Genomic DNA, 25,535 nt, shown 5'->3' with positions numbered 1-25,535 from the left:
GTACTATCGTAATATTTGGATTCTATGTTGCAAAACGTTATCGCTTAACGATCTTCATACGCATTTTAGATACCGTAATCTTTTTCGTAAAATTGAACTAAATTTTTTATGTATACAAAAGAGTATGGCGAATAAACCTTGTAATTGAAAAAAGTTTGAATTTTAAATACTTTGTAAAACATAAATTTCAATAAAAAATAACAAAAAAATAAGCAGGGGACCTCCCGCCCAGTGGCCGGGCGGGATGCCTGCCTCAGGAGCCTCTTCGCGAATAAGAAACTTTTCCTATTCGCGAAGAGACCCTCGGGAGGGGCCTGGAAATAGTTTTCGAGCCTCCCACCCGGTGGATGGACGGGAGGTACCCATTTTTTTAAATGTTCCCAACCGGCACTTTTTTCGAATTTTATTTTTTAACCTTTTTTAAAAAAAGTCACGGGCCGTGGCGGTGACGAGACGGCAAGGATAATGCAGGCACCTCGCGTCTGATGAGCGTTGCCATCAGGCGGTAGGTGAAGCTACTCGTGTTCGCGGAGCAGAGTTACGCACAGAACAGAGCACGCTGAAACAGAGGATGGGGGATCACTACTATATAGTGGTCTCACACTCTCGTTGCACACCGAAGCAGAGCATGCATCGGAGTTGCCATGAAATGCTACATCAGTGGGCCCATATTTATTACAAGGAAAGAGAACGGCGACCATGCACACTGGCATCTTTGCTCTGACGTCTCACCAGCACATGACGATCAAGGTCACAAGCTGCAAATTACACAAAATACTTCTTGTTCCTTGCTAGACTAACAAACAGCAGGCTACCCACAACGTAAAAACTATGCAAATGATCGTGCTTTTAATTTGCACGCAACAGGAACACACCCTACAATAGGATGCCCTTGCGTTTTGTTCTGTCCAGACCTCCATGGCTCCTGAGGCCTGCGCACCGCATTGTTGATGTCGTCAGCGACCAACATGACTTTACTACTGCAGTAAAGGGAGTAAGATTTAGCCAGCTAGGAAGACCTCCAGGTTCCAAGAGTGCACAAGGCAGACATCATAATATGTAGTGCTTAACCAACCAAATCTAACCCACACATGTGACATTTCAATGTGAAACTGAGTAGATAACATCGCTACTTACAGGTTCGAGTTGTCTGGTATTGTCCATGAGCGAGCAATTTAACTTCTGCAGATGTGGCGAAGCAGAGGAACTTATCATCTGCGAGCAACTAATCATTGGCGTTAACTCAAATCATTTCTCCGGTGTGACACCTGGCCCAATTTGAATGTAGCCCATAAGTGCTGCGTGCACATGTTTAGTACCACCTTGCAAGTTGAGCAAAGGTGGAGCCAACTTATAAACATTTATCCTCCAGCCATAGCATCTTCGGGTTGACCTTTTATATGAAGCGAGGACGAAAGTGTAAGCAGGATGCTATGTGTATGCGAGCTCGTTCCTCGGAAGGGCTAGGCAGTGTGCGGTTTTGGAGGGCCGGGTGTGACATCCGGTTCGTTATTCAACATCTGAATCTGAGATAGAAATCGAAACAAAATTAGGATTAGAGGAAAATAAGGAGGGGAAAATGGTTTAGGAGAACGGGGGAAGAACAACAAGAGCAGCACCGTCAATATCAGTCCAGGATCCATCATCCGAATCTGAGGAAATAAACCAGCAAAAAATTAACGCAAATTAAGTTTAGGAGAAACAGAGAAGGGGGGTAGCAAGGGATAACAACAGCAGCTAGCGTTCCGTCGTCTTCAATTAAGATTGTAAGAAAAAACAAAGTAGGAAAACATGGCACAGGGTGGGAAAAAACCAACGCAAGGAATAAATACCGGGAAAGGAGTATCCCATGCTCGGGATGATTGGGATGCATTTCAGCTGCATGCGTCAGTGCAGCCTTGGCTTGCTCCGCCTTCTCCTTGTTAGCGCCCTCACAGTACAGGAGGCCAGCCGTGACCCACTGCAGCGATGGCAGGTTTCCCAGGCCCAAGTCGAGGCCAACATCGCTGCTGGCAATTCCTCCTCCCTCCCGCACGTAAAACAACGGCAAGAATACCACTGGCATCTCTGAGCTTTGGCATAGCTCCTTGTTGAAATACCACTGGCCATACAAATCGCGAGAAGGAACAGAATACAAGGCACGGGAACAAACCAGCACCAACAACGAATCCATGAAGGATTCCCAGGTTCTCGTTGTCCACCACCAAACTTAGTGTGCGGAGAGCTGGCAACCTCCCGAGGATTTCGAGGTCGCCCTGATGCAGCTCCCTCACAGCGATACATAGGATGGTGAGATCCGGAACAAGTGATGGATTCATCCAAGCCGGCAGTATAGAAAACCAATAGCTGTTTACTGTACGCAAATCACGAATATGTCGAGGGGCGACCCAGGCATCCAATCCACCGATGCTGCGTTGACCAGGGTGGACCGAGATATCTAGTTTCTGGATCTTTTGTAGCATGCGTAGGCACTCCAACACCTTGTCGTTCCACTCGTCCAATTCAATCTCCAGCTGCCTTAGTGCAGCTAGCTGGCCCAACTCTTCTACAATATTTATGGTGGAGCCATCAATGCATAACCTCGACAGCTGTTCAAGGCATGTTAGGTTTCCAATTCCATTCGGCACTTTTGTAGACCCGTCGATGTATAGGAACATCAAATTAGTTAGCTGAACAACACCCGAAGGCAACCATGAAATTCTATTATTGCCCCTTACGTCCAATGTTTGTAGAAACTGCAGGTTCCCTATTTCTTCCGGGAGCTGAGAAATACTTGTCCAACATAGTCCCAAGTACCTCAACTGATATAGATTCTCAAGGTACTTAAGACTCTTAGCTTGTGAAAGATCACATTCACATAAATCCAGTACACGTAAAACCTGAAAACTCCCAAGAGCCGGCGCTTGAGCAAATTCAGATGGGAAGATAACAACTGACCTTGCATGTTGCAGCGAGCTCCTACTAGCATGAGCCATTATGTGACTGTTCTTGACATTTTGAAGGGACAACCTCCGAATCGTATCTGATGGAGATGTGCTATCCATATCACTTAGTACAGTAACAAAGTTTTCTTCAGTTGACAAGGAACGGATAAGATCCAGCACCATATCATGTACGCGACAACTACGTGGCATGCCAGTGTCTGTGCCATATATTGCCTGGACCATACTTCTATTTATGAGCACGTTGAAATAACTATCTCCGATTTCAAATAGACTCTTCCCCTGTTTTTCACTTTTGATAAAACCTTCAGCTATCCACATCCTTATCAAACGATCCTTGTCAATTTCAAAATCTTCTGGAAACATGCTTAAATATAATAAGCAAGTCCTTAGATGGCATGGCAGCTCATAATAGCTAAATGATAAAATCTTTCTCATATTCTTCACATCTAGATTGTTTTCCAGACCAGTACCAACGGAATTGTACACCTCATACCAATCTATTTTATTTCTTGTTTTACAAGCTAGCAGACTTGCCACCGTAAGGATTGCTAAGGGTACACCAGCACATTTCTTTAGTATTCTGTCAGATACTTCGGCCAGCTCCTCATCTGGACATTTTTCTCTGTCTTCATTATTATCTTTGTTCTTACTACCAAATATTCTTCTATACAGTAATTTCCGGGAGTTATTCAAAGAAAGGGGTTTCAGCTTGTAAGCACCACCGGCTTGTTCAGCAACATCAAAAATACGGGTAGTTGTGATGATAGCGTATCCAACATCATTATCAGGCAAAGCACATCTGATCATTTTCCAGACTGAGATATCCCATATGTCGTCAATAACAATGAAATACCTATACATATGCCAAGTTAGTAGCAAGAACAAATGGTTTTAAGATGGAAAAAGTTATCATAATGTACATATACCACGGTATGCAAATTGAGCTAACTGGACAACAACTAACGTTTTAGTGACTAGAGTAAAATAGCTAGGGAGCAGCTAGATTAGCATGTATGTAGACAAAATAAGTCCACTTAGGATCATTGACAAAACAAAAAGGAACTCGAATCAGAAACAATGATTGTAGATTTTGCTTATTTACACTTGAAAATATGCGAAAAATATTAAGTGGTTTCTATTTTGCTATTTAACGAGGGCCATGCATGAGCATTTAGTTAACCTTATGTAGACTTAGGCCATGTCTGGATCTAATTTTGATAAAAGAAATCGGATAAAAATTATTATGAGAAATAAACACCCAGATTATTGTAATCCCACTATCTACCTTCACCCTAATTTTGAGGTAATAGACACAACCAACCCTCCAACCATCTTAAAATCTAGGAACCCGGACAACCCAGTTATAATGTATAATCTAGATTCTTTCTTACAATCTGACAAGACCCAAACATTGCCTTTAGTATTATGAATGGAAGGCATAAATTATCATTGGCAAAAAAAAAATACCAAATGTACAAGTGTACATAAGGAATGATCTCATACCTTTTCTCTTGAAGGAATTCTCTGAGTACTTTTATGAGCCGACTCTCATCCAATGTTTCTTCATTATTTTTTTTGCCAAGATCACAGAGCAAGCCCTTGAATAATTTCTTCAAGTTAGGAGTTTGAGACACTGAAACAAAAGCACAACAATCGAATCGTGCTCTAATCTTTTCATAAACTGCTTTTGCAAGAGTTGTCTTTCCTAGTCCCCCAAATCCAACAATGGAAACTATCTTTCCATGCTGCTGCATGGACACTTCATTCTCTTCTTCTAGAATCTTAATTAGCTCATCTCTTGCCTCATCAATTCCAACAAGCTCTTTCGCCTCCGTGTACTGACTGAACAAACGTGGATCGATCATGACAGGCATAGCAACATCACTGCTGATCTTGTACCTTCCATGCCGCTTGGCTACCTCTTCGACACGGGTCTTGATGTCTCTGATCTCAGTGGCCATCCCATGGCGAATCTTGGCCTTTCTAAACAAACCAACACTTCTATCAATGAACTTCTTGATGCCATGCAGATTGCCCTGCTCTTTACCCTGCCCACGGACCATGAATGTGTCAATACCATCCTCTATATCATAGGACAGCTCCCTCAAATCCCTAGCCCAGATCTTGTCTTGAATGTCAAGCCGGTCGGCCGGTGTGCTAGAGACCTTCTCAAGGGCACCCTTCATACTCTCGAGCTCCGATTGGAGAAACCTGATCTCCCCCTTCAGCCCCTTCTGCAGATTGTACTCGCCATTGAGAAGTTCACCCAGCTTGGTGATAACGCTTGGCAGTGCACCTGTCACCACCTCCATGCAAGGATTTGTCGCTGGGCGAATACAAGGAGCTAGTAGGTTATTGTTTCTGTTTTCCCTCGTGTTGCACTTGCACAAGGCGCGTCTGAATAATAAAGGATGAGAGGGTACAAGATATAGGACTCACTAGGTTCTTCTTGATGGGAATCAAGAGCTGCCACAGCCAGGCAGGAACTTAGATGGAGTCGCTGCTGGTCGTCCCCAGATCGTGCTTCTGCGACGCTATGCAACTTCCACGGCCGCCTTGACTCGAACTTGCTGCCACCAACCAACTCAGGTGCTCGCAGCTGCCATATAATACAACGCTATGCCAGGGGAATGAACGGCAATAATAGATGAGAGATGGAATGAGATCGGATCAAATAAAGGGAAACTGGATAGGAGGGAACATATCTCATTTGCTTAAAGCATTTGCACTAACAAGACGAATCTTCTTCCTTTTCCTTAGACCAAAGTGAAGTAGACAGGCCATGGTGGAAGATGGCATCTTCTTGCCCTTATGATCAACCTTTCCCTTTACAAATATCCTCACTTATCATTTTAGTGGGGTGCAGTACACTATAGGACATAGACCAGCGGAGCATGCAAGTGTGGGCATTCTAGGAGGTAGTGGTATGCATGCACTGAAGTCTGAAGTCTGAATACGGCCGGGTGGCAATGGCAGGAAAAACCTCACTAGTGCTTCCATATGCAACGGAATCAGCGATTGTACTGCACCAATCTGTCTCTGCCTTCCAATGTACACCCCTTAGTATTGTGCCGAGCTCTGTTCTGAAACCTGAAGGCCGGCCGTTTCTTACCATGTACAACATTACCACATTCAAAAGGCAGACAAGGAACAGAAGACAGAACCACTTGATGGCGTCCTCAGCGAGCCGCTGACCTGGGTCTCCATGGCGTCGTCGTCAGGTTTGGGTGCCCGTACCTCGACGTGTGGAATCAATGAACACAGATGAACCTCGCCGTCGTGCGGCTCCGGCAGCCGGCGGGGAGAATGGCCTCCTGCAGCTCGGACATGGTCTTGCAGAAGCAGAGGTCCTGCTACAGTGCGACGAGCAGGGGGCGAGGGTAAGGAGCTAGTAAGTTACTGTTTTCCCTGTGTTGCACAAGGCTCATTATGAATAATAAAGGACTAGAGGGCACAAGATATAGGACTCACTAGGTTCTTCTTGATGGGAATTGAGAGCTGCTGCAGCCAGCAGATCCTTGGACGGATCGAGTCACCACGGGCCGTCACCAGATCATGCTTCTGCAACGCTATGCAACTTCCACGGGCCCCTTGACTGGAAGTTGCTGCCGCCAACCAACTAAAAAGTTTGCCCGGGTGCATTGGAATTGTGCTTCCAAATTTAAGTACTTTAGGGACAAGAGAATAAAATTCGTTTGGTAGGCATCATATGGTTTTCAGTTTCATCTTTTCCTGCTAGCACTGCCATTTCCTTTGTTGATTTATTTATGCGTAATGCCTTTTGCTTTCATCCTTGCACCAACTAAAAAGGAATCTTTTTTTTCTCAAAGCAATACAGATGGCAACTAGGTTAATTACAAAAGTGGGACCTGCTAAGAAGAATTTGATCGAGCACGCATGGGTCGTTGTCGTCCTGGTTCCGCCTTACCACTGTAGCAAAACACGACGGCGTCGCTGCAGGGATAAAAGAAATAAAGTCCATTTTGAAGCTATTTTCTTCACCGTGAGATGGACTTTAGCAGTGTTTATGTATTTATAGTCTGTAGATCATATCTGATTTGCTTAAAGCATATGCACTAACAAGATGAATCTTTCTTTTCCTTAGACCAAAGTGAAGTAAAGGCCTGGGTGGAAGATGGCATCTTCTTGCGCTGATCATCAACCTTTCCCTTTACAAATACCCTCACTTAAATCTGAATCCGGCCAGAGAAAACTGGACAGGATGAGAACGCGGCGGCAATGCAGAGGCCGATGAGGACTACTAGGAGGAAGTGGTATGCATGCACTGAAGTCTGAATCCGGCCGGGTGGCAATGGAAGGAAAAATCTCACTAGTTCTTCCATATGCAACGGAATCACTGATCGTACTACACCAATCTGTCTCTGCCTTCCAAAGTGTAAGAACCTGAAGCAAACTTCGGAGCTGTAGTTTTGTTCTAAAAACAGAATCCTATGTGGAGTACTCTCATGGAACCTGAACCTGAACCTCTGAAGACGACGTTCCATGTGTTATGGGATCATGGTTGGGTTTTGGGTTCACTGCTGATGTGTCGTACCATAACCTTTCACGTGTTAAATAACAGATCAAAGCTTTGGTAATTACGAGGAAGTAATCTCAATGTACGCCCCTTACTATTGGTACTATTGTATTATTGTGCCGAGCTCTGTTGAATCTCTGAACGACAGACCGGCCGTTTCTTACCATATACAGCTAGTCAGCTATACCACATTCAAAAGGAAGACGAGGAACAGAAGACAGAACCACTTGATGGCGTCCTCAACGAGCCGCAGCCCTGGGTCTCCATGGCGTCGTCGTCAGGTTTGGGTGCCCGCATCCCGGCAGCTGGCGCGGAGAATGCCCTCCTAAGTACATGGGGTTTGCCCGAGTGGTTAAGGCGTGTGTGCCTGCTAAGTACATGGGGTTTCGGCGCGAGAGTTTGATCTGCTAAGCCGGCGGGGAGAATGTTCAAATCTCTCGGGCATCGTCCACGTATGTTCATAGAAGAGGAGAGAGTGTGTGTGTGAGAGAAAGATCGAGCAAGGACTCACATGATCAGATCGATTGATCCTTCTCCTACTTTGTCCGTGAGATTAAGCCCCATATGTCTTTCACGATCATGTGAGGAGAAGGTTAAGGGCCATATTTCTTTAATTTCTAGGATTCTTCTTTATTTACACATCTTATAGTCAGGATTCATCTTTAAGCTTTAAAATAATATTCAATTAGTAATGGCAATGGCGGGTAATTTAGATATAGATTTAGGGGTTACATTACAATATATTTATAATGGTAGAGGTGAGTAACTTTTTTAAAAAATAATAGAGTAGATCTAATGGGTGGTATTGCCAATGATGATTAGAGGCTATTGTAATTGATGGTCGGATGTTTCTGATTTTTATGAAAATATATGTTATGTATATTTTTTTAAGCACATCTCGTGAGAATTAATGGAAAACCTCCCATTTGTTGGCCTTGACATCCAAATTTGATTGAAACGGATTTCAACACTGTCCAAGCATATGCATGCTTTATTCATAAATGGCTTTCAGGAGAAACAATCTATCCATCGCCAAGCCAAGGGTTTATACATTATTCATAGCCTTTCGCAAGAAACTAGGCACTTCTGCTTTTATTCTCCGCATACATATTACAACAGCAGACGTCCTCTACCATTCAACGATCGTCGTGGTACTGTCGTCATCATCCCTGAGCCTTCTCACTAGGAAGGAGGATGACACCGGCACTTTTTGCCTGCAAATTAGAATCAACATTGTTCAGAGACCAGTATATGCAGCTGATGGCATGATCAGTTGTTTGTTAATTTCCATGAGCAAGTTGATCCGGGAAGTGAAACTCACCTCGGCCGGCATGGGTTCGCCCTGCAGGAAGTGCTGGAACAGGACGAGCGCCTGCTCCGGACGGTGCAGGGGAACCTCGTGCCCGGCGCCGCGGACGGTGACGAAGGTCAGGCCTTCATACTCCATGCTCCAGCCACCAACCTAGACATCATCACAGCATGCATAGCCATGGAGGAAGTAAAGTGTATCTGTAAGAAACTCAGCTGGATTCAGAGATAAGATGCTGGATATTTTCTCCTGTCCTGATTCCTGAACACTGACCTCGGTTGGAACCATGTACCAGGGGTACCAGCTGGTCTTAACAGGAAGGCCCAGGGCAGCAAGGGAGCGCCTGGTCGAGCTCAGCGGCACTGCAGTGTCTGTGTCGCCACTGCAAACGCAAAAGAATTTTATTTGCAGCCAAATCGACAAGAAACTCACTGAAGAAAGGAACACCACCAGGTGTGTATTACCTGAAGACCCAGATCTTGAGGCCAGCTCCAATGAGCTCCTTGTAGATGGGTAGCATGGAAATGGGTGTTACTGTGGTCCAGTTATTATATAAGGGATTGCTGCAGGACAAACAATATGGGTTCCCCCACGACAGTGAATTCAGTGCGTAAACCATGGTATGTAAAAAAAGAAAACCGTGAAAAATGAAGCAACATTGTATGAAGGACAGATTGCATGGGTTTATTCTACACCCAACAGTAAAATTACTGAACAAACTGATCAGAAATTACTGAACCGAGTTGCCATATTACTAAACCACGTTCAGTGAAAAGGTGACAGTAATTGCGCGTAGCGGTTATTATTGAAAATTTGTTCAGTAATTAGTTGGGTGTAGCTACACCCAGAGTGTAGAATAGCATGTGGGTGTGTGCGTGTATATATACATATGTATATATATAAACTACTAAATATATTCTAACAAAAATACTATATGAACAGATGGTCAAGTAAAACTCAACTTACCTGCATAGAGCCCATGGGTACTCGATGCTGCCGGTGACGTTGGCATGCATGGCCCTCTGCACCTCGGGGATGTTCAGGTAGTTGGTCGAGTAGAAGGCGGTGCACGGGTCATATGGAGGCAGCATCAATGTCTGATCGATATGAACGACCCAACCATCAAGATCATCGTCGTCAGGTTTAATTTGTTTCTCTCGTGAAATTCAAGGAGTATGGCCGGAGATGAATGGCCAATAACTTACGCGGCGGCGGCTCCTGCTGCGCGCGTACGGGGTCCCATTCTTGCACGGCGGCGTGTAGATGCTGTAGACGTCGATGTTGCCTTGCTCCTCGGTGGCCTTGTCCATGATCTTCTGGCACTCCGGCGAGGGCTTGATCAAGGTGCTGCCGTCCAGGCAAACCTTCAGCCCGCTCTCTAGGGTCTCGTCGGAGATGAGGCCGTGGTGCCACCAGTACTCGAACATGCCGATCGTGTCGATGCGGTCATCGGTCACGCCGTTTCCGACCTTAAATTAATTAAATTAGATGTGCATTTTTATTTATTTATGCGTTATTGTGTACTTGTGTTCGTTCGTTCGGTTCAAATTCTGACAAAACCCCATTGTTTGAATTATTATGATTTTGATCATGAGTGTGTGGATCTACCATGAATCCTTTGAAGTTGATAGAAGGCTTCTCTACGCCGATATTGTTCCTGTACACAAGCTGAGAGAGCTGAGGAACATAATGACCTGCATGCAAATTAGAAGACTTCACAAATTACTATGATATTAGATGAAACTGCAGACATCGACCGATGATAAGTGGAAATTGAATCAACATTTTGCATGTCCTTTTGAAGTAGGATTTATGTGGGGATTTGGGATTGAATGCGCCAAAAAAATCATAAACAAATAAATCTCCCTCCTACAAATTCTGAATCTTGAATTACGTGCATGTCTTATAATTTGGGACCGAGGGAGTAAGAGATGCTGCTGACCTCCATAGCTCTCTCCTGCGATGTAGAAATCGCGGTACTTGTACTGCGGGAATCTCTCGAACCATTTCACTAGGAAAGTGTACGAGTCATGAGCTGCAAATCAAATAAGAACAGTTAATAATAAACCATGACAAAAGGATATCATCATATAGGTAAGCTGGTCACATTATGTCACCGACCCGTTCTGTCGTCGCCGACGACGAGGTCGGAGGTGGTGTTGGTGTAAGAGAACCCCACGCCGGCCGGCGACTCTAAGAAGAGCACGTTCGCAGCTGCAACCACGTCACATCATCATTTACTTGTGAGTTGTTCTTAATGTTGATTAATCTTGGACTCAAGTTATAGTCTTTTGATTTGCTTGTGTTTAATGCATGTGCTTGTGTTTCAGTCTTAAGTCTTAACGTAGCCATTATTGTTGTATACCAACCTTTGTTCCACGCGTACTCGTTGAGCAGGAGCGTCTGGCCGTCGGTGTGGACGCGGAACGCGCCGAGCTCCTCCAGCGCGCCGGAGCCGACAGAGGAGCAGCCGGGCCCGCCGTTCAGCCACAGGAGGAGCGGCGCCGCGTCCGGGTCGGCCGTGCCGCGGTCGGCCTCCTGGAACCAGTAGTAGAGCGCGCGGCCGGCCTGCTCGTCGACGGTGACGTAGCCGCCGTACATGTCGAAGGCCACGCCGTTGGGCTGCCCCGGCAGCCCCAGGATGCGGTCCTGCTCATGCTGCTGCCGCTCGTGCTCGTGGGAGCCGCGTGCCAGTGGCAGCAGGAGGAGGAGCGCCGTCGCGGCAGCGCTCCATGGAGAGCGGTGGCCGGAGCTTCTAGCCATGTGCATTTGCTCCCCTTGCATTGATCGGCTACATAGACAGCAAGGAAAAGAGGAAGATGGCTTCACTTATATGTAGGCGAGAAATGCAAGACTGATTGAGTGATTGATGAATTTAGGCACGTATATGATGTTGGCGTTTTAATTTTGTTTATTTATCAAAAAGAAAAAAAGGCAGAAAACAACAATTCGGTAAGATGCTCGTCATTTCCTAATCATAGGCTACCAGGTAGCATAATAGGAGCAACTAGCTCGACGTCGACATGATCGTCCTCTATATGCTCTCTCGTACTACATGCCATGGAGCCATAATAGGAGCAACTAGCTCGACGTCGACATGATCGTCCTCTATATATATGCTCTCTCGTACTACGACATGCCATGGAGAAACGGTCCAAGAAATGAAATGCTGTCACCATTTTGGCCAGGACGTACACGTACATGATGCTCTCGTGGTCCTCCGCCCCCTCCCGTCCTTGCTTCGCCATCGCGACTTCGACACTCAGGAGCTCGACTAATAGGCAGCAGCAATGGCGGTGCCCGTCATTGTCGTCCTTGGGAGATCTTGTCTTCTCCGATCCCCTGCAAGGTACGTACGCTTGGGGTTTTGCAATCATGGAGGAGCTGTGTTTTTCATGCCCTTGTCGTCGCGTCGCATTGGCGCCTCTTGCGTGGCGACCTGATCTCGTCTCGGGTGGATTCATGCGGGCGCGAGAGCACGTGTTTATTCGCGACAGACCAACCACACTCATAAAGTTGTACTCCTGTGGATGATGATGGTGAAACAACCCGTTTCTTTATTTATATCATAATAAAACATTGATTTGGAGGGATCAATAATTTTCAGTTATGAAGATTAGTTAAAATGATGTGGCTGCAGCGATCTAGAATTACTTGGCTCAAGGAAGGAGATTGAAATACCAAGTATTTTCACCGCAAGGCTCGATGGCGTGCTAGAAAGAACCATATTAAAAAATTGCAGAGGGAGGATGGCAGCTGGTGTTCTGACCAGAAGGAAATGCAAAGAATGGTCACAAATTATTTTGAGCATCTGTTCACAAGAGATACTGGTATAGATCCACAGGAAATAGTTGGGTTGATCGAGCCCATTATTTCAGCCCAGACTAACTCTAATTTGTGCAAAGATTATAGTGATGAGGAAATTGGCACTGCCCTTTTTCAGATAGGTCCACTGAAAGCTCCCGGCCCCGATGGCCTGCTGGGTCGATTCTTTCAGCGCAATTGGGCTCTGCTGAAAGAAGATGTTATTCCTGCAGTAAAAGAGTTCTTTTCAACGGGTGTCATGCCTCCTGGAGTGAATGATACGTGCATTGTTTTGATACCGAAGGTGCCTCATCCTGAAACTCTCAAGGACTTCAGACCAATCAGTCTCTGTAATGTTATTTACAAAGTGGTGTCCAAGTGCATTGTTAACAGACTAAGGCCACTTTTACAAGACCTGATATCTCCAAGTCAGAGTGCTTTTATTCCTGGTAGAATGATAACTGATAATGTTCTCGTTGCTTTTGAATGTCTCCATGTTATCAACTCTAATGCAGATGAGAGGAGTAGCTTCTGCGCGTACAAATTGGATCTTTCCAAGGCGTATGACAGGGTAGAGTGGTGTTTTTCGAACAACGTGTGTTATTGAAACTGGGCTTTCAGACTTCATGGGTGGACCGAATTATGACATACGTCACCTCGGTTCGCAATGCTGTACGTTTCAATGGCGTCATGTCGACGCCGTTCACCCCTACTCGTGGTCTGCGACAAGGTGATCCTCTTTCGCCATATCTATTCCTTTTTGTTGCTAATGGGTTGTCAACTTTGATTAGCAGAAAAATAAATTCAGGTGCTCTACAGGAGCTCAAGATTTGTAGGAATGCCCCAGGAATATCACATCTCCTCTTTGCAGACGATACACTGCTATTTTTCAGAGCCACAGCTGAACAAGCTGCAGAGGTGAAGGATGTGCTGGATACATATGGCCGGTGTACAGGGCAGCAGATAAATCCATCAAAATGCTCGATCATGTTCAATGACAAGTGTCAAGCAGAGCTGTAGGATCAGGTCAAACTCATCTTGCGAGTGGAGAGGCACGATATTTGGGCCTACCAACACCTCTCGGTAGGATGAAGGGGGCTCGATTTCAATATCTGAAGGAACGATTGAGCAAACGCTTGAAGGACTACACTGAAAAGAACATGTCGATTGCTGCAAAAGAAGTCCTCATCAAGGCTGTGGCCCAGGCTCTGCCGACTTATATTATGAGCGTTTTCGAACTCCCCCTTGGATTTTGCGATGATCTCACCAGTGTCATTCGCGAATTCTGGCGGGGGGTTGAAAATGGCAAGAGAAAGATGGCATGGTTCGCCTGGGAGGAAATGTTACTGAAGAAATGATGTGGCGGGATGGGATTCAAAGATCTTCATCTGTTCAACCAAGCTATGCTGGCTAGACAGGCTTGCGCCTAATCCAATTCCCTGAGAGCCTATATGCCAGATTATTGAAAGCGAAGTACTACGCAAGAGGATGTTTGGTGGACACTGCTTTTTGTTCCAATGCTTCAGGGACATGGCAAGCTGTTATGCATGGTCTTGAGCTGCTGAAACAAGGCATCATTTGGAGAGTGGGCAATGGTTCACAAATCCGTATTTGGCGTGACCCATGGATCCCGCATGAGCTATTGCTCAGAGTGACCATTAAGCGGGGTCGCTGCAGACTACGCTGGGTCTCTTAATTGCTGGACATCCGAGGGCAGGGTCAGATCCGGACACATGGGACTGTCGGCATGGTGTACTTCTTTTAGGATACGGGATGCGGGATGGTACATGGTTCACGCCCTACATCTGTTTTAACTACTCGTAGTATAGTAGGACTTCTCATACAGTAGTGAAACTAGTCGAACATGGTAGGAAACTACCCGAGAAGTACTCGGTTAGGAGTTCTGGACTTGTACCCAACTAGGACTTCTATGTAAACCTATCCTCTAGACTATATCCCTCCAGACTATATAAGAGCGGATAGGGACTCTCTCAAGGATAATCACCATCAAAGACAATACAAACAACACAGGACGTAGGGTATTACGCTCTGGGTGGTCCGAACCTATCTAAACCTTGTGTTGCTTACACCTTCGAGTTCCTGATCTCGGCGATACCCTACCTACAAACTCACCACCTCGGGGTATTCCTCTGTGGGCGTGGCGGTAAAATACTGGAAGCTGGCGCGCCAGGTAGGGGTGTTCATTGAGCATCCACTGGAGAATTGGATGACATCTCTCAGCTTCACTAGCAACGTGCTCGCCGAGGGCACAACCTTCATCTTCAGCTTCTGGATCAGCGTTGCCAACGGCTTGGGCGGCTTCATCAGCCACCTAGTCAATTCCAAGAACCTGGAGGCCTCTGCAGCAACTCGATGCAGCAACCTCGACTCCTTCGTCGATGATCTCGACGAGTTGCTGCTCTCCGATCTACCTAGGCAGATCGAAAGGACATCCGTTTTCGACGCAACTTCAACTCGTGCTGCACCAGGACTATTCGGATCGGATTCAAACCGATCTGAGGAGGCTTCGTGATCCAAGTCCCTCCCCGACTTGGAGGAGAACTTGGATTGCCTCTTCAAGATTCGAGACGAGTGAGCCACCGCGCGTTGGGGGCTCCCCGTTCTCGACTACGACTCGGATTCCAACGAAGAGTCGGCCACCTTGCCGGCGTTCATCTTCGGCTTCTGGGTCTGCATCCCCGACGAGGTGGTGGCTTCAACTACCACCTCGCTGAAACCAGGGAGCCGACAACATCTGCTCCAGCATCCTGCCGCGATATTGACGACCTCACCGAAGATCTCGGCGGAATTTGATTTTTCGATCTAATCGGAAACCATAAGGACGGGTCTGGATCCAACCCGGCTCCTACTCGTGGTCGAGTTGAATTCAGCTCGTGCCACAACGGCGACGTGCCATCGCCGCCGATCCTAATGATGCGGCTCGACTTCAGCTAGCACCGCAGCGCAGACGCGCTGCTACCACCGGCTACGACTACTTCGACAAATCTGCATCACCAACGATTACTTCAACTACTTGTCTCGACTAGAAACTGGTCGTGGACGAGCCTTAAACTACTTGGTGACTAGCTGAAGCGTCCTCCCATCAGGGAAGACTTAAAAGTGTTGCTTTATCAGTCCCAGGAGGCTGATAACACTTTTATTACATCAGATGGTACATCACCGTACAACTCTACGCGGTAGTGGGCAGTGAAGCGCCACTATCGCGAGGATTACAACTAGAACCCACACTGCTACATTAACTACGGAAAGAGGATCATCAGAGTCTTGCGCCATGCGGAACTCCAACGGTGGCCTTAACCACAGGCAAGACTGGGTGCAGGACGAAACCCTACTCGATGTCTTCGGGGACGTAGTCTGGGTCTTCCGCTGTAAAAGTAAGAATGGGGTGAGTACAAACGTACTCAGCAAGTCCAATCTCACCCACGGAGGGGGTATAATAGAATTAAATGCACAGGATAATCCAAGGATGATGTTAGGGTTTATTTGCGGAAAACTCGGTTGCATGCAAGGGTTCGTTTAAAACATTTTCAAAATAAGCTTTCAAGTACCAAAGAGCATACGATGTTGATCCACGCAGGATCCAAGTTTTAAACCGCTACCGGACTCCTCGTCCGCCGTAGCTCGCGGCACAATTGCCGGACACTTTCCAAACCACTCACACCAGCCCAACCATTCCCAGAGAGAAACACTAGTTATGTGACCACACCGTAACTTGCCCAATACCGTGGGCACGGCTATTCGAATAGATTTTAACTCTGCAGAGGTGTGCAACTTTACCCACAGGTGGGGTACCACAGCACGAACACCTTAGTGCCGATGCAGATCCCAACAAAGCCATTACCCACCTTAGCTAGACCTGACTAGCCACCACGGGATCCATCAAGGGGTCATTCAACCTATCTCCGAGGTTTAACCAGGGCATAAGTCACACAGAGCTTATCCCTTCTCCTTGATTACCCGTTGCTCTCAGCCCTCCTGATGGCTATCAGACTAACTAGTGGGATTTATGCTAAGCCGTTGCCCATACAACGGTCAAGTGGTTTGCACGATAGGAAGCTAGGTGAGATGACACATCAACTCGGTCCTTAGGGGTGACAAGATGGATATCTCCCTTCCTCGCTCAACCACACAGGTACGAGCACACCAACGGCAATTCACACAGAAATGCCATCCATCCCGTCTAACTCGTTTTTTCAAAACCACCTTTTATCCCTTCCCACACACACGCATTTTCTTTATAAAATCAGGTAGTCAAAGTAAGGTTATCACAACAAGGGTGGCTATCCTACCATATTTTCAGCACGCAAAACCATGCAATTTTATAAAACAGGCCACTGGGTTGAGTTTATAAAAACTAGGACAGAAACATGCATCAAAGGGCGGAATTGAACTTGCCATCGTCAAACCCTTGCGGGGAATCCTGATCGAAGCACTGTCCCACGGGTTCGGGGTCGCAGCACTGGTTCTCGTTTGCTTGGTCACAGTCAGGACCTTCCTCGTTCACTCCGTGTCCTACGACGCAAACAAACAGACACACAATCAAGCACAAAACTAAAAGCTTTTATCGTTGAGCTTGAATCGGAAATAATTTAGTTACGGAGGTAGGGGTAATATTTTTGGGTGGTTTCTTAATGGCATGGCTAGAACTATACTAGAAAGGGCGTGGTAAAGTTTCGGGTAGATCGGAGGTCGTTTGGCGCATAAAATGACGAGGTAAAGGAGTTTCGGGTGGTTAAACAGGGTTTCAGGGCTTATTCGTAATTCTCTAGAAAGAGCAAGGACCTTTTTGTAAATCCTAGAAATACACGGGGCATGCTAAAGAGTGTCGAGTATGTCTTAGGTTTATGTTACGGAGGGTTTGGTTTGAATTAATGAGAAGAGCAGGGTCCTTTTTAGCAAAAAGGAAGTAAATAAGACGGAAAAGGTTCTGTAAGCAATAAAGTGAGAAAGGGGGGGGGGGGTTTGGGTAAAAGCCCCTTCTTCCTCCTCTCCTCCCCTGTGACTGAAACAGAGGAGGGGGCAGGAGCGACGGCGGCGGGTGGCGCCGGCCGGCCAAGGCCCACGAGCGGCCCGGGGCAGGGGAAAAAGGGAGGGGAGGGCGAGGGGAACCGGTCCCCGGCCTCACCTCGGGCCGGGACGGCGTGTGCAGGCGGGGCGATGGAGGCCGGCGGCGGCGGGCGCGGGAGCTCGGCGTGGCGGCGCTAGGGGCTCGGGGAAAGAGCTAGAGGCGGCGGTGGGAGTTGTGGGGGAGGTGAGCTGCGCGGGCGGCCGATTTATAGGCCGAGGAAGGCGGTGGGGAGGCCGGCGGCGTGTGGGGGTTCGGCGGACGCCATTAATGGCGTGCGGCCGCTTGCGGCCGTCGCGAAGCGGCGTGCGGGCGGCGGGTTCGTCGAGGCGTCGTCAAGCACGTGGGGAAGGAGCTGTGCAAGCACAGGGCGCGCGCGCGGGGTGCGGCAGGGGACAGCGGCGGGCGGCGCGGCCAACGACGGGCGGTGCGGCACGCGCGGGGACAGGGCGCGCGCAGGCGACGTGCGGCACGGCGGGCGGCGCGGCGCGCGGCGCACGCGCGCGCGCGTGCGCGGGTGGCGCGACACGGCGCGGGCCAGAGGGCGTGGTGCGGGCACGGCGCGGCGCACGGCCACGCGTTGCGCGTGCGTGCGTCGCGGCGTGACCGGGCAGGAGCTCGCGCGTGTCACGGCAGGGGCTAGCGCGGGGGGGGGGGGTGCTCGGGCGCGTGCTCGCGCGTGAGGGAAGGAGGGGCCGTGGCTCGGGGCCAAGCAGGAGGGGGCGGCGCTCGGGAGCAGGGGAGAGGAGAAGGGAGGAGGGAAGGAAAGAGGGAAGGAGAAGGAAAAGGAAGAAAGGAAAAGAGGAAAGAAGAAAAGAAATGGGAGAGAAAGAGAAAGAAAAAGAGAGAGAGAAAGAGAGAGTGCGTGTCGGCGCCGGTCGCGGCGGCGGCCGTGGCCGGTCGGCCACGCGCGCGGGATTCGCGCGCTGCGCGAGAAAGGAATCGCGCCGGCGCTAATCGCGGCGGACGATCGCGCACGGGCGGCAGGCCTCCGAGCGGTGCGGGATGGGATGGCGGTAAAGTTTAGTGTCGGTCAGAAGGGGTTAGGGCTAGGGTTCCGACGTCGAGTGGTTTTTAATTGAAACACTCTAGCGCGTGATTTAATTTGGTAAATTTTCAGGGCGTTACACTAGCTCTGCATGATCAACAACTGGTTGGGATCAGCACTGACTAGTTGGCTTCATCAACAAATCGTCATGGCTTCATCGACTACTGCTGCGGTTTTGTCGACAACCATCCACGAGTGGGCGTGTTTCGACTACACCCACTACTTTTTTTGGCAAGAAAACTAGTCTGGAGTGGCCTTCGCACCATCAACAACTAGTTGGAATCGATTCCGACTAGTCGGCTTTATCAATAAATAGTAGCGGCTCCATCGATGCCCGCTGCGGCTCGTCGACAATCGTCCATGAATCAAGCTAAGTCACTTATACTTTTTCTGACTTGTTCTTCACATGATCGGATACTTTTTGCGCAACGCGCATTCTCTTCACAGGCCATGACATGCCTGTTCCAGATTTGCCTGGACGGTCCGCCCTGCAACATGGGCGGTCGGGTTACACCCTATAAGTGCGCTCCACGAGCATTCTCTTTTTTCACGTAGTGCCGACTGCTCTGGTTTTCTCTCAACGGTTGCTACAATACCCCAATAGCGTACGCTTTTTGTGAAACCTCGACTCTTCTGTACGCCTATGCAACTACGTGTGCACGCGGCTAAGCTCCCTGCGCAATGGGCAAGCGTAATAGGCTACCTACCTGGCAATATTATGCGACCTAGCAAGAGTACAACATGAAAAAAAATTATGCATTTTACAATGCTGGGATTTGCTCCGAACACGATATCATGTATATCATTTACAACATACTTTTATGTTTATCTTGCAGAGAACCTGATCTGGACCGTGCTGTTGGGCAAGTCGGATTCAATTCCGACTAGTTGGCTTCATCAACAATCGCCCACGACTACTTCTACTTCACGCGAACGCTCGACTACACGTCGCAGACTACAATGACTACTCACCGGATCCGACTCTGACTAGTTGGGCTCATCGCCAAGCAGTTGGCGACTACTTGACTTCATGAAGAATGCATGGCGACACGCTGGCGACTACTTTGACTACTCATTTCGCCTAGAAGACTAGTTGGAGACGACTATGCACAGCGACACGCTGGTGACTACTTCGACTACTCGTTTCACCTACAAGCTAGTCAGAATCGACTCGGCTCGGCGATCTGGCGACAAATTCAACTACTCATCTTGCCTACAAATCTAGTCGCAATCGACTCCGACTAGTCGGCTTCATCGACAGTTCAAGATTTAGCGTCAACTTGGCCAATATCTAGGCTCGGGGGCTGGTGCCACCGACTACTAGGCATATCCTATGCGACTCATCTAGCTCCTAGGCTCGGGGACTGGATACGATACGGCTCTCCGCGCATAAGCATGCCATGACTCTTTAGATCTTTTATTCAAAATCCTGAGGTTTTGGATTCAAGGCTCGGGGGCTGCAGGGTCACGTGTTATCAGCGACTTATTTTTCAGATCTGCTGGAAGATAGGGATAGAAGACTCAAGATTAAATTGACCCTCAGCGTAATTCTACGAGTCAACCTAAGGGTCGGAGGCTACTCCATATGAAGTGCGAGTTTAATCGCACCCCATATAAAAGAAGACTTGACAACTACTTGGGGCATGAGCACCTCACAGCCTCGATGTAGCCAAGGAAGTACTCAGAATACACCTTCAAGACAAAGTTCGGGAGAACTCGAAGATGCCTTCAGAAGTACTCGGACGCCTGCAGTACTCGGCTACAAATAGCTCGGGGGCTTGTCAGACCCGGGCACACAGGACTGTCCACATGGCGTACTTCTCTTAGGATACGGGATGAAACATGGCCCACACCCTACATTGTTGTAACTACTATAGTGCATTAGGACTACTCATAAAGTAGCCAAACTAGTCGGATACGGTAGGAAACTACCCGAGAAGTACTCGGATAGGACTCCTGGGCTTGTACCCGACTAGGACTTCCATGTAAACCTGCCCCCCCAGACTATATAAGGACGGACAGGGACTCTTTCAGGGATAATCACCATCAAAGGCAATACAAACCATACAAGACGTAGGGTATTACGCTCTCGGCGGCCCGAATCTATCTAAACCTTGTGTTCCTTTGCACCTTCAAGTTCCTGATCTTGGTGACACCCTACCTACAAACTCACCACTTCGGGGGTATCCCTCGGTGGGCGTGGCGGTAAAACATCGACAGGCACGGATGTGACTTTGACAAACTAATTCAGATTTTTAATCCTGCAGACGTTGAGGAAATTGCCAAGATCAAGACACCGTGATGATTTCATTGCTTGGCATAGGGAGAAAAATGGTTTGTTCTCTGTACACAGTGCATATAACCTGGCCCTCAAAATCAAAACGTTGCCAAGGTGTCAGGCAACCAGTGCAGCACCGGATGGGGAGAGAAAGTTATGGTCATGCGTGTGGAGTGGACGAGTTCCCCCAAAGTCAATGTGTTTATTTGGAAGCTGGCTAGAGATATATTGCCGACCCGCCATACCAAATTTATCAGGAAGATGGAGGCAAGCAATATATGCCCGTTGTGCAGCCGAGAAGTAGAATCAAGCTATCACGCCACAGTTACCTGCCCCCAGTCGAGAGGACTGCGAATGGCCATGAGAGATCACTGGCAGCTACCAGCTGAATCACAATTCAGGTACACGGGACCTGACTGGATACTACTACTGCTGGACCAGTGTTCAGACTCACTGAGGGATCAAGTTAAGCTGTTATTATGGAAGACATGGGCAGTACATAATAATATCACGCACCAAGCCGGCCCTACGAGCATATCAGAGGCTGTTCATGCCCTCTGTGCCATGCAGTCCACGTTCTCTGAAGAACTCTCTGCTGGCGATAAGGTAGGAGGCAAGGGAAAAGCTCCATGTTTACCATCCGACAACAGGAAGCAACGTACAGTGATGCCTAATGAGACGACGAGAAGAGCACGGTGGGAGCCGCCCCCACCAGGCTGGGTGAAATGTAATGTCGATGGGTCCTTCGTTCCCCAGATGGGGGAGGCAGGTGTTGGTGTCGTACCCCGCGGCAGCGAAGGCCGTATCATTCTCACCGCCTGGCACGTGCCCTTCAGGTGTCAGGATGCAGTTGAAGCTGAAGCCCAGGCATGCTTGGAAGGTTTTCGGCTGGCAGCCCAGTGGATACAAGGCCCGATCATCCTTGAATCTGACTGTGCCCGTATTGTCCAAGGCATGCAGCGGCAGGAGGACTGCTCCGTGCATCGTTTCGTCCTGGAGGAGGCAAAAGACCAGACACAGCTGCTGGTAGACTGGCAAATTGCCAAGGTAAACAGAAAGTGCAATCTAGCCGCTAATGAGTTAGCGCATCTAGCTAGAAGGAATACACACACTGCTGTTTGGTTGGGTCGAGCGCCTGCGCGCGACCTGATTAAAGATGATTGTAACCTTTCGCGCTAATCAATAAAGCTCTCTTTTACTTGAAAAAAAAAGCATGCATCCAATAATTTCGATAATATTAGACGGTCTTTTCTACGTACAACAGATACTATGAATGAAAGAATTTCCCCGGCCCCAAAGTAGTGTAAATAAATTGAAAGTTTTGTTTGTTGCGGTAGCCTGGGGATTGAAATTAATGATGATATCGGTCGTCACTGTTTCCAAACAAAACAGTTTTCCAGCAAGGAGATCCAATGCCTCCGTACTGATCAAGAAAGCTAAACAAGTGGAATGATTCCTCACCATCGCTAAAAGCTGTTTATTCTATCTTCCAATATGCGGACGAGTATGATGTGGATCAAGCTCATAACAGGAAATTAATTCCTTTGCTTTGAAGCAGATATCCGGTCCCAATACCTAAATTACCATAACCGTGAAGTTTTGTAGCATTCTCATGCGGAAAAACATGAGGAAGAATACTTGCTCGAGTGTGATATTGGTGAGTGCCCATTTTGATATTTGCGTTGGTCAAGTAATCAAGTAATTTACACTCCCTAAGACCATCAGGTAATCAGACCAACATCTGGTCATACACACCACAATTCGCCAAAGTACACCTTTGCATTGCTCAATAACACAAGCTCTCGTCTCTTATTCTATCCCTTAGGTAACAAGCATACACATATCAGTGGCCCCCTCCATCACCTGGTTGAGTTGATCCGCCACTTCCAATGAATTGATCCGCTCAATTCGATGTTGGATCAACGTGTTAAATAATTGCAAAGTTAGAATATAGTTATCTTGAGCGATTAGTTTTAAATTAGATATATCATAATTATAAAGCTTTAGTTACTAAACTTAAGCGATTACTGTTTAATCACTATAATATGCATATCAAATACAATATTTTATTTAACTTCCGACGGTGCTGCACTAACCTGAGCGGCGGGGGGTCGGGCGGCGGCGGGCCGGGCGGAGCGGCCGGCCGGCGGGGGGCCGGGCGGCGGGGGGCCGGGTGGCGCGGCCCGGCGGCGGCGGGAGCCCGGGGCGGCGCGGCCGGGCGGCGGCGGGGACGGGCGGCGGCGCCGGGGGGCGCGGCCGGGGGCAGGGGCGGCGCGGCAAACTGATGCTCAAAGATTAGTTTGCAAACTGCACAAAGTAAAAACTGTGTATTATATTTGCAAATGAAGAGAGTATATTTATCTTTCTATCGTGAACATAAACACAGAAGAAAGGAAATCATAATTCATAATATCCATACAACTCCAGCGCGGCGGTGGGGCTGGGCGGCGGCGCGGCCCGGGGGCGGAGGCGGCGGCGCGGACGGGGGCAGACGCGGCACGGCCGGGCGGCGCGGCCGGGGGCAGGGGCGGCACGGATGGGGGCAGACGCGGCACAGTGGCGGAGGCGGCGGCGCGGACGGGGGCAGACGCGGCACAGGGGCGGCGCGGACGGGGGCACACGCGGCCCGGGGGCGGAGGCGGCGGCGTGGACGGAGGCAGACGCGGCACGGCCGGGCGGCGCGGCCAGGGGCAGGGGCGGCGCGCCCTGGCGGCGGGGGGGCGCCGTGCAGCGGCGGGGCCGGGCGGCGCGGGGACGGGCGGCGCCGGGCAGAGCGGCGGATCCGGGCGGCGCGGCGTCGGGCGGCAGGGCGCCGTGCGGCGATGGGGCCGGGCGGCACGGGGCAGGGGCGGCGCGCCCTGGCGGCGGGGCGACGGGCAGGCCGAGCTGGGGGGCGGCGGCGCGACGGGCGGCGCAGCTATAGAGCGGGATCGAGATGACGCGCGCGGGGGAAAGAAAACCTACGGCGTTGACACAACGCGAGCCCGGTGGGGTAACGGTGGCCCTTAACTTCCGACGGCCCGCCCTAGGCCGTCGGAAGTTACTTAACTTCCGACGGCTCTTTGTGCAGCCGTCGGAAGTTAAGTAACTTCTGACGGCTGTGTCTTGGCCGTCGGAAATTAAATATCTTCCGACGGGGCCGTCGAAAGATATTTTTAGCCGTCGGAAGTTGGTTGTTTTCCTGTAGTGATAATTTACCAGAGCCTATGTTACCGTGTGGTTATCAAAGTTTATGGCATTGGTCACTACTTTCAAACCAAAAGCTAAATAAATGGAGTGATTCCTCATCACCATGGAAGATGGTTTGAGTCTCTTGCAAATACGTCAATGCTCAATTTCGTTTGTGGACCATGCTTTGGATCAAGCCAAGAAAATGAAATTATTTATTTGTATTTTTAAAGTTACCTTGAGAGTGAAATTTTCTAATTGTCGGTGTTTAACCTCCAAGCCTACCGAGGGATACCCCCGAGGTGGTAGATTGTAGGTGGGCTGTCGCTGAGATCAGGAACTCGAAAGGTACAAGGAACATGAAACTTTAGATAGGTTCGGGCCGCCAAGAGCGTAATACCCTACGTCTTGTGTGGTGGTTTGTATTGCTTTAGATGATGTAATATTTGGAGGAGCTCCTTGCCCGCCCTTATATAGTCTGGGGGACAGGGTTACATGAAAATCCTAGCCAAATACGAGCTTAGAAGTCCTACCTGAGTACTACTCAGGTAGTTTCCTTCTATTCCGACTAGTTCTACTCCTATACGAGTAGTTACAACTGGTGTAGGGTGTGGACCATGTCCCATCCTTTATCCTAGATATATACGCCATGTGCGCAGTCCCGTGGCCCTGAGTCTGACACTAATATGGTCATGTGAAAGGATATGAGGAAAAATCCATAGAGTTTTTTTGTGTAACACCCATTTAGATAGTTGAGTATCCTGATGCATCATTGAAAACTTTGAAATACTGACCAGAGAATATTGGAAGAATGTTTTGAGGTAAAGCTGAGTAAGTGGAAACCTAAGTGCAAATGCAAGTGTCAAACACCTGGTGAGCTAGTGTCAAGAAAAATCTTAACAAGATGTGTGTCACCAGAGTCTAATTCACAAAAAAAAAATGTAATGTGATGAGAAATATAGGCTTTGAATTGCGTTTTTTGTTGCAAGTTTATTTTAGTCTGAAGGCACCCTTGAACGCCTCTTACCAAAATCAGAGTAAGTGGGAAGACTAAAGCTATATGGAAAATGGTATGGTTCTTTCTTCAGTCAATGCACAAAGTTATTGTTAAGAGCTCCACATGAGAACATTGAAACATATTTTATTGTGGGTAGAAAAACTTGATAGATGATAATTTAAATGATGCAAGTATGATATGATAAAGTAACAGTTAGCAAGTACTATTTTGGTCTTGTAGATGGTCCAGCACAGACCGGCCCTGTTACCGATCCGGCACATCAGACGTGTGCACCTGGGCCTCCAGCACCCATCCCTCTTGGTTCAATTTTCATAAGAGAATGAGGTGGAACGCATTGGTTGT

General features: G+C 48.4%; 1 protein-coding gene and 1 pseudogene across 3 annotated transcripts; both read right to left on the bottom strand.

The window, feature by feature from the left end:
• Positions 1–581: 581 nt before the first annotated feature.
• Positions 582–5,577, bottom strand: LOC112902644 (annotated as a pseudogene).
• A 2,865-nt stretch (positions 5,578–8,442) lies between these two features.
• LOC112902845 (P-(S)-hydroxymandelonitrile lyase-like) lies at positions 8,443–11,621 on the bottom strand. Of its 3 annotated transcripts, none has more exons than XR_003230679.1 (10): positions 11,161–11,620; positions 10,913–11,005; positions 10,734–10,826; positions 10,400–10,485; positions 9,997–10,260; positions 9,758–9,888; positions 9,256–9,354; positions 9,065–9,173; positions 8,804–8,991; positions 8,443–8,696 (listed from the first exon to the last, which is right to left on the bottom strand). XR_003230679.1 is itself a non-coding variant. In XM_025972031.1 (10 exons), the coding sequence occupies exons 1-10, from the start codon at positions 11,573–11,575 to the stop codon at positions 8,646–8,648; spliced, it is 1,482 nt and encodes a 493-aa protein (XP_025827816.1). In that variant the 5' UTR covers positions 11,576–11,619; the 3' UTR covers positions 8,443–8,645. The 3 variants fall into 3 exon arrangements, 2 of the variants coding, with proteins under 2 accessions (XP_025827816.1, XP_025827817.1); XM_025972031.1 differs by having other exon boundaries at positions 8,804–8,944; positions 11,161–11,619; XM_025972032.1 differs by lacking the exon at positions 8,443–8,696 and having other exon boundaries at positions 8,803–8,991; positions 11,161–11,621.
• Positions 11,622–25,535: the final 13,914 nt, after the last annotated feature.

The sequence above is a fragment of the Panicum hallii genome, chromosome 8, assembly GCF_002211085.1.
Source record: "Panicum hallii strain FIL2 chromosome 8, PHallii_v3.1, whole genome shotgun sequence".
NCBI classification, from domain to species: domain Eukaryota; kingdom Viridiplantae; phylum Streptophyta; class Magnoliopsida; order Poales; family Poaceae; genus Panicum; species Panicum hallii.
The sequence above is the reverse complement of the archived record's forward strand: the minus strand, read 5'-3'. Positions and strand labels throughout refer to the sequence as shown.

Coding starts and splice junctions, on each gene's coding strand:
- LOC112902845 (XM_025972031.1), bottom strand. CDS start 11,575: ATGCAAGGGGAGCAAATGCACATGGCTAGAAGCTCCGGCCACCGCTCT. Junction 10,827..10,912: donor CGTCGGCGACGACAGAACGG/GTCGGTGACATA, acceptor TTTGATTTGCAG/CTCATGACTCGTACACTTTC. Junction 9,355..9,757: donor TACCCATGGGCTCTATGCAG/GTAAGTTGAGTT, acceptor TTTGTCCTGCAG/CAATCCCTTATATAATAACT.